Source organism: Citrus clementina, unplaced genomic scaffold, assembly GCF_000493195.1.
Source record: "Citrus clementina cultivar Clemenules unplaced genomic scaffold, Citrus_clementina_v1.0 scaffold_8, whole genome shotgun sequence".
Taxonomy (NCBI): Eukaryota; Viridiplantae; Streptophyta; class Magnoliopsida; order Sapindales; family Rutaceae; genus Citrus; species Citrus x clementina.
This window is the reverse complement of record NW_006262022.1, coordinates 20,794,850-20,803,706: the sequence shown is the minus strand read 5'-3', so window position 1 is coordinate 20,803,706 and position 8,857 is coordinate 20,794,850. Positions and strand designations below refer to the sequence as shown.

Here is an 8,857-nt window from a genome sequence, read left to right as displayed (position 1 = left end):
GCAGGCTGATCCCATTTGTTGCCCATTAGTATCATTCAAAATTTGTTCTGTCCGAGATCAGACAAAGAAAATTCTAACACACTTAGGATGGTGTAAAAACTCTTTTGTTTTTTTTTGGATGATTAACATTGTCTCTTTCAACTTGCTTCAAATTACAATAGAGCTGAATTTATTAATTTTTGAGTAATTATAAAATATAATATTTACTTCATATATCATAATAAATTTTGGTTAAAGGAAAGAGATGGAGAGAGAGAGAAAATAAGACCAAATATATAATTGATCAAATTATATTTTCAGAATAAAAATGTTAATTTAAAAAAAAAAGGTGCAGTGAGAAAATCAGTGGATCCAAATTAAAAAATAACCCGACCTGCAGCAAAGTAAGAGCATAAACAAAAAACCTTTCTTTCGAAATACATATGGAGTTCGTTTTGCATTTAAATTTACAAGGCATTAACTGGGAGAATATGCAGCTTATAGTTTTAAGCCAAGGGTGATTAGTTTCTACCCTTGATGCCTAATTTGAAACTATGGAAACCATGACTAAAACAGGAGAGGCTGGAGACTGCTTTCAGCAGTAAAACATTACATCTTTCACATTATCCTTGATGACGGGAAGAGGCCGGATAGCCAAATTCCTATCTGCCGTGCTCCTACTCCCACCTGTGGATCCACCGGCAGATGTTTCATCCTCAATATAATAGCGAGCCCGAAAAGCTGCTAAATGTGCATAATATGCAGGAGGAACTGCCATATGAAAACAGCCAATACAAAGAAAAAAAGTCAATGCTTGCCAGAACGATAAATAATTCATTGATTGAAAATGCTTTTAGCAAAACAACAGAAGTACAAGGATCAGACCTATGGAAACTGATCGAGTACACCTTGCGTACCTGAAAATGGCAATGAGTCAAAACTTACAAAATAACCATACGAAAGATAAATTCCTCAGAACTGCAATATTAGATCCAGTTATAGAGAAGGTAAACATATTACGTGTAACACAAGTTATTTGTTAACACTTGAAAGTCATCTGCGGAAAAACGGTTCTCATCATACAACACATGGTAGTGAGTTGGGCGACTGGTTCCCTGGAATGAACGCCTTAATCAGTCCAACACTTTTAAAAGCAGGGAAAAAAAAAAAGGAAGAATAAGTGTACATTGTTCAATGAGAGTAAGTCTGGATAGATAATAAAATTTGGATTGAAAAAGCAAACTTATTTTTAACCTGAATTCCTGCATGGCTGTTGAGGTAAAAATCGAATTCCGTAGGGTGACAAATATGAGTATCAAAAACAGTTCCTAACACAGGGACATCCCAAAAATATTCATCAAAGACAAGGTTAAGCAACAACATGGTTCCCAGCCATTATGCATACTCAAAAGAAGCAAATAGAAAATAAAGATTAATAATACAAAGATAACTTGGAACCTGGTAAAATATTTCCACTCCTATCTGTCAGATCGCGTCTGTTGTGATCAGCAGGAAAAAGGCGAGTATGATGCCTTTTCTGTACCACAACAAACGTAACTGGTGGCGCATATCCCTCCTCAAGTGAGGCACAGGCCTGGAAATAAGTCAATTTAGCATGTTGCAACAAAAGTCTTCAACAAGAAATTAACTGAAACTAGGTATTGAAAATCTCTAGAACACAAGAAAATTGTATCAACTTCAGGACTCATCAGCATTACCAGTCGGATAGCATTCATTTCATGGAGCAAAACCTGACTGAACTGCCCTTCACTAACACCATCTCTGGCACATAAATGAAACAACATCAGTAACGTTCTACAAAACACGCAGTTTAACATTGAAAACAGCCATTACCGGTAGAAAATAATACTCTCAGGTTTACGGTTGGTTGATCTATTGAAGGCAATTAACAGTTCCCTGAAAAAGACAAACAGAAGAAGCATAAGTTTCTCTTAATAATAAGGCACCTGATATGTACTTCCATGTCTACTAACCTGATCATCCCTCCATGAACTAAACCCCTCTGAGGATCTTGAATAGATTTATAGAGATCTTGGATAATTTCCTCATGGCGTGCCTGAGCAGAGACAAGTCCCCTGTACTTGGTTACTTCCGGCCAATCCATTGAGGCTACCACCTGTCTCAGTCAATTCAATCTTTTAACAGAGTGAATTACTAGAAAGCAGAAACAAAATATGAGTGTACATACGGCCGCTATTGAAGGACTAGAGTCTTCCCCTCGTTGTGGATGGGTGACATCCGCACCAAATATAATTGTGGGTCTATCAGTCACAAGAGGAATTCTTTTCTGAACAGCATCAACGAGCACAGTGTTTCGTCCCCCAACCTGATAAAATTACAAATAGCAAACTGAGTCTCCGGTACCAAGGAAACAAACCTATCAATTTTAACAAGAAATTTTGGCACTCTGAGACCAAAAAAATTCTTGAACATCAAAATTTAATTGTTTGAAAAAAAAAATTACAGTAATTCCAGCAAACCAAGATGGAAATTAAATTGCAAAAAAGTCTCCTGCATGTTTTCCCACTAACCCTTGTACTTATTCTTACCATATTAACCATAATAATGAAAGGCAAAAAAAAGGGGGTAAACCAAACCTTCACATTGATTTTAAGAGCCACATTTTCGAAATACTGCATACTGAGCTTTGATGCCTGCTTAGGCTGACAGCATTGTGAAACAATCCCAAGTTCCGTTTCACAAACTCGCTTAATTCTCCCTGCAAGCAGAAAGCCGATAATGCTGAACAAAACCAAAGCTGATATAAAAATTGAATCATGGATTAAATTTATCACTCACCATATGATCCCTTGTCATCAGGTAAAATAATTATCAACAGTTGAAGCTGTTTCCCTTGCTGTGTAGTCCGATTATGAACATCTACAAGGGCCTTCTCAATTTGATTTGGGTTGGATGAACTTATGGGAATGACAGGCCGCGGGTTAAATACCTGGCATGATAAACACAGACCCCCCAAAAGAAAAAAGTCGGTTCAGAGAGGCCATTAACCTGAATTGCTAACATGAATCGCAAAATAAATAACGTTACCATACCATTCCCTTGCTATTACACACGTCTACCAACCCCTGACAAAACTGGAATGGCACGTCCGGATCCAAATCCGTGGAGAAGTTCACACAAGTCCAAACTTCCACCCTTCCACCATTGAACATTTTCTGTAAAACCAAAATTACACAAAATAATTCAGTGTGAATAATTGCAGCATGCTAAAATGGGGGAAAAAACTCAAAAATTATGGCTGCAAAAGAAATGCAGAACAACCACATTGCATCAAATGCAGCAAATCAACGTCCAATCCATCCTACCTGTCAGTCAGTACACATCCCTCAACCAATTTAAAGCCGTAACTGCTTCTCTATGCTCTTCCTAAGTACCAATCACCACTACAGAATAAAATAATAATCAGTAATTCACCTTGTTAATCATGTTCCACTGCCCAAAACCAGGATTTACGCTTGCTTCTCTGCCAGATTCATGATATTTAAGCTGCAGCATTACAGGAAGTAAAGTTAGCCATAAGGAGATTGGAAATACCATAATGCTCTTACAGATAAACGAAAATGACATATAATTACCATTGGAGCAGGTAGGATTCGAGCATCAACCAATGTGAGAACATCAGCCACTTGAATTCCAAACTCTCTGTTCACAAGAGTATCATCATTGTAAGCATTTGCCCTAGTCATCTGCAGAAGAATGTCAACCAGAATCAGAAACTCTCTTTGTTCACAAGCAGATGAATCCTAGATTAATCATCCAAATAAGATCCACCACAGACGTAAGAAATTACAACAATCCTATACCATCCTTATATTTTCTTCACGCTCCCGAGGACGCTGACAAGTTGCTCTTAAAAGAGCAGTTACTTGTCTTTCATTGAATCTTTTAGTATATCTCTGTCCCGCGACAATCCTAGAAAGCTGTAAAAGAAAATATTCTATAACTAGGTCTTAAATAAATTATTTCCCAGACACAAAAAATCAAAGTAATCTTTTGATCATAGAACCTCCATTGGCAAATAAATAGGCCTCGCTTCACTTCCAGCTAGAACGGCAGGCAATGACGTGAATTGAAGCGCAATGTTAGATTTTTCAAGAAAATATTGAATCACCGACATCCTTGTCCCATTGTCATCGATAAACCTAGCAAAAAATCAAAGGGAAGATAAGACATGAATGCATACTATAACATATCAGATTTGAGAAATTGATTTGAGTCACATCCGCCAAAAAGTTTTAACACCAGGTAAGTTCATCAATCATACATAAAATACAACATAAAACAAATTTAACCATATCTGGATTTCAGAAATCGTAAAGTATTCATCGTAAGTGGCATGGGGGTATCAGAATCAGTTAACATAAAGAAATCTAGTAATATAAACACAACCAAACCACCAAGTTACATTATCACACTGTGTCATCACAATTGGACAAATTTTTTATACTTGTATATCCGTTAATCAGACACACGCATACATTAGTTGGCTCATCGGTTGACTGGATATTCCAGTGATCTTGTAACTTCTGTTATACTCCACATGCGTGAGCACTACCTTTATTCCCTTCAATGCCTCCTCCACCTAGAAGTCAAGAATTAAACAAATATATGAATAACATTGAGCATGCGTCTCTATCCCATTCCCAACAATAATCTCGAAAATAATTAAAGGGCAGTTGTCAATCAGCAGCCAGAATGGATCGAAACTAAAAATTTTACAGATAGTTCAAAAGATTGCTAAAATATGTAACAGAATTAGGGGTGGGCAAAAAAACCGTGGTCTTAAAAACACCGAACCGAACCGGCGGTTTTTTCTAATTCGGATCGGTTTTTATTTTAAAAAAAACCGAAATATATCATTTGCAAAAAAAACCGAAATGTCAGTTCGGTATTCGGTTCATTCAGCTGAACCAAAAAACCGAATTAATTTTAGATTTTATTCAAATCGACATGTGTTAAATTTTTTTTTATAGATCCAAATATTGAGTTGGAAAATGCCTAAAGTTGATGTTGATATTGATGAAGATGGGAGAATGTTGTTGGCGTTTGTTTCTAAATTTTCTTTTTATTTTGTGTTGTAAGTTGTAATTGTTGTTATTTTTATTTGTCTTTACAACATTATGATTATGTTTATGTAGATGGAGTATTGGAGTTTGGTTATGTATTTTGAAATTTTAATATTTCATATTTTGTGAGTACCTTATTAGTAGTTAGTAAGATATTAGTGATAAAATGTGTTTTGAATACTTTGTATTTATTGTTAATATTTGTAATGAAATTAGGATGAATTAATTGTTGAAAAAAATGATTACATTCATGAGGCCCAATAGGCTAAAAATTTGAAAATTTAAAATAGGCTCAGAACCGAAAAAACCGAACCGATCCGAAAAGATCCGTTTGAGTTCGGTTCTTATTCGGTTCTTTTTATAAAATAACCGATTTAAATCGGTTCTACTTAATTTTGATCCGAATCGAACCGTGCCCACCCCTAAACAGAATGATAATAAGTTGATTAAGATAACTGCACAATTGCAGATGAATGCGTGAAAAAAATTTTAAAACCGCCATTTAAAGATCGCATTTCGTTATCATCAGAATTATAGGCCAAATTATATATCAGTTTCCTAAATTGATCATCAAACCCTGTCATCAACATTCTATTCCCCTTAGACATGGGAGCTCAATCTATTTTTATTTGAATGCCCAAGAACAACAGACACTACTCAATAGCCTCCAGCTCAGCCATAAATTAAGAAAGTACCCTAACCAAATTTACAAGAAATTTCAAATTTTGAACTACTAATTACTTTCAATAAATTATACTCAACATCCAAAACATTACCGAACTGTTTGCCTAACAAATCTGTGATCATTTTTTGAAAATGCTCTTATCACAAATATATTAGGGGGCTGCAGCCCTCAATTAAAACTTATAACCGCCCAATAGATAGCTCATTAAATTGATACTAAATTAATTATAACCAAGACATAACCAAAGAAGACTAGACAATACCTTCAGACGCACTTCATCAGAAAGAGGATGTGATAAGTCTCTGCAATACTTCTGAACAAACTCAGTAACTAGAATTGGCTCATAAAAGGAACAGGCTGAAACATCTGCAACAGCAAGAGCAAATATTCATATAGCAGTGCTGCACCTAAAACAAAATCAAGCTTGCATAATATAGAAGATAAGCAGCATCAAATTATATAAAATATAATGAGAAATACCAATATTAAGAGATAGCCCCATCTGGGTTGGGCGAAGACTCTGAAAATATCCACGCCAATATTCAACGCCATCACCAAGCTGACCCATTGGTCCAAGATCAGTAGAGAAAAATGACCTCCCCACAACAGTATGCCTGATGCAGAAGTTCATCATTTCATTAATTAACTATTCTAAAACCCAAATTGTTCAAGACACAAAATAGACAATAATAAAATTGTTACTCAGAAATCAAATGTTAAATTAGTTGCATGAACAAGCAAATGCTGGCATGGGCAGGGAACATCCTATATCATACACACCAAAAAGTGAAACTTTATTAACACAGTTAAGGTTAAATACTTCTCTGATGGAGCTGCTCTGAGAACAACATCAAGCACTTGTATAACTTCGTACGGTGCTTCAAAATGCCTACGGAGTAAGAACTGCTGTAGAGTGTAAAGATCAGGCTTCGACGCCAATCTGATAACCACCCTAAACTGACGCTCCCTTCTGCACAAGAAATCACTCAACACATTAAATCAAGAAAACTCACAATCAACATATTCAAGAAACACACGTGTTAAAAGCAAGAGATACCTCGGCCTGGTAGATGAGCTGGGACGAGGATCACTATCAGGTAACGTGATAATGAATTCCTTCGATTCAAAAGGCAGCGGCCCTGCCGTGTAAATGCTCTTCATACCATCATAGGCAGGCATTCGTTCACCCAAGTGAGTCAGCCGATATAAATTAATCAGCTGAGAAATAATTTGTCTGTTGATCTTTTTTGACGTCACCTCTGGAGTAATTGAAACCTTAAAAAATAAATAAATAAATAAGCAAAACAATAAACATACTTTTAAAATATCTACAAAACCCCGACACCTTCGATGTCGACGCTCACGAATGGTGAATCTTAAATAAAATCAAAATTGACGAGAAAATAAAAAAAATAAAAATAGTCAAAACGTTTTCAAAAATAACAAAACTAAAATTAAAAGTGGACTTACATCATAGTGATGAATGTCTCTCTCGGCAAGTTGCACCATGAAGTGATTTGCTCTGACAACACATTTTCTGCCAACAGTTCCCAATCCCGGCCTCACCGGAAGTCTCATTGCCTGCGACGACGAAGGCGGAAGAGTAGCCGCCGCTGGTGCCGCCAATGTCAGTTTCTGCTCAGTTTCGTCGACAAGAGTAGAAACTGAAGACGAAGAAGGAGCAGATGCAGAAACAGACGGAGATGAAGGAGCCTGCGCTGTCGAAGTCGAAGCTGCGTGTGATGAGGAAGGGGCTGCACCGGAACCAGAATGCGATCCACCACCAGTACCGCCACGTTGACCTTGATGCCCTCGGCCCGGTGGTCCAGCGGCTTCGCCACCACCGCGCTGGAAAGACGGCGCCGGTGCCTGAGCCGGCTGGTCACTGCAAGAATCCGGCCTACGACCACCGCCGCCACGTCGGGACATTATCGAAAACAAAAATGTAAAATGAGAGAGAAAAAAATTTTGAGGAACCGAAGTGATGGATTACTTGAGGAGAAAGTAAGAGAGGGCGATTGCTTGAGGAGAAAGTAAGTGTCAGAGAGGAGGAGGGAGGAAAAGAGGGCGTGTATATAAATAATAAAAAGGGCAGGGCGGCTAGCTTTACCGCCCCTCTTGAACAGTAAAATGAAAAGTAGCTTACAGCATCTGTATATAAAAAGGGATCAAGATTTGAGAGGGAGAGTGGCCATTATTTTAGAGGGCCACTCTAAAATAAATGAATTGATACCAAATGAATTGTATTCCATTTGCTTTTTGAAACCAAATGAATTGTATTCCATTATTTTAGAGTGTACAAGATTATTTTTTTTTTCCTTTTTTTTCCTTTTCTACTTGATACCAAATGAATTGTATTCCATTTGCTTTTTGAAACAAAATGCTTCTTAATAACTGTTTACTTCATATGACCATTATTTTAGAGGGCCGGGCAAACTGCTGCCAACAACCTGACAAATGGGAGTCAAAGAGCTGCTGCTTCCAATGAATATTTGAGCAGCATGCTTGCTGCTGCTTCCCCTGATCAAAGGAAAAATATCCTTGGCTAAAGACTCTGCCCGCTGATGAAGAAACTCACGGTGATTAATCTTAATTCTGCGAAGGGTCAACTTCGATTTATCCCCCAGATAGAATGATAATTTTTAATTTACTTTCATTGTCGTTCAAAAGATGAGGATAGATGAATACTACATTAATGAATTCCTTTTGTCTTCTTAACCGTAAAAGGGAATAAATTGATGTTTCATATTTTTGAGGTAAATAGTAAATTGTCATTCTAATATACTGAAATTTAACCTTCTGCAAATGTACTTATAATTTTCACCTGCTTTGAGCTTTGGTTTAGTTCTATTTACATTTAACTGTTGGACAGTATGATCTCGCACTAAAGATTACTGAGATGCTTTTGGAAAGGGATCACTCCGAGCTGCTGGCGTTGCTGGATTCACCCGAGTCGTTGGCGGCAAAAGTGGACGAAGCAACGGAATTGCTTTAACTCTCAAAAAGCAAAGAAAGTAATTCAGAAGCCACCGTCCAGGAGGAATAAGGTGTAATTGAAGGAAAAAAAGGAAGCATACACAGTTCA

General features: G+C 37.1%; 1 protein-coding gene across 1 annotated transcript; it reads right to left on the bottom strand.

Moving 5' to 3' along the window:
• Positions 1-433: 433 nt before the first annotated feature.
• On the bottom strand, positions 434-7,729 carry LOC18035354 (protein argonaute 5). The gene is made up of 22 exons (XM_006424329.2): positions 7,243-7,729; positions 6,830-7,047; positions 6,593-6,742; positions 6,253-6,386; positions 6,035-6,138; positions 4,500-4,603; positions 4,028-4,163; positions 3,825-3,941; positions 3,597-3,707; positions 3,436-3,507; positions 3,054-3,176; positions 2,800-2,950; positions 2,598-2,719; positions 2,189-2,326; positions 1,974-2,116; positions 1,834-1,896; positions 1,698-1,761; positions 1,438-1,573; positions 1,234-1,307; positions 1,000-1,094; positions 865-896; positions 434-750 (listed from the first exon to the last, which is right to left on the bottom strand). Exons 1-22 carry the CDS (start codon positions 7,699-7,701, stop codon positions 575-577), a joined length of 2,922 nt encoding a protein of 973 aa, XP_006424392.1. The 5' UTR covers positions 7,702-7,729; the 3' UTR covers positions 434-574.
• Positions 7,730-8,857: the final 1,128 nt, after the last annotated feature.

What these genes read in the sequence shown, in the direction of transcription:
- LOC18035354 (XM_006424329.2), bottom strand. Translation starts at nt 7,701, where the DNA reads ATGTCCCGACGTGGCGGCGGTGGTCGTAGGCCGGATTCTTGCAGTGAC. An exon ending in AGCTCATCTACCAGGCCGAG is followed by an intron (nt 6,743 to 6,829) that starts GTATCTCTTGCT and finishes TTTCTTGTGCAG; the next exon opens with AAGGGAGCGTCAGTTTAGGG. An exon ending in GAGTGGAAATATTTTACCAG is followed by an intron (nt 1,308 to 1,437) that starts GTTCCAAGTTAT and finishes TCCCTGTGTTAG; the next exon opens with GAACTGTTTTTGATACTCAT.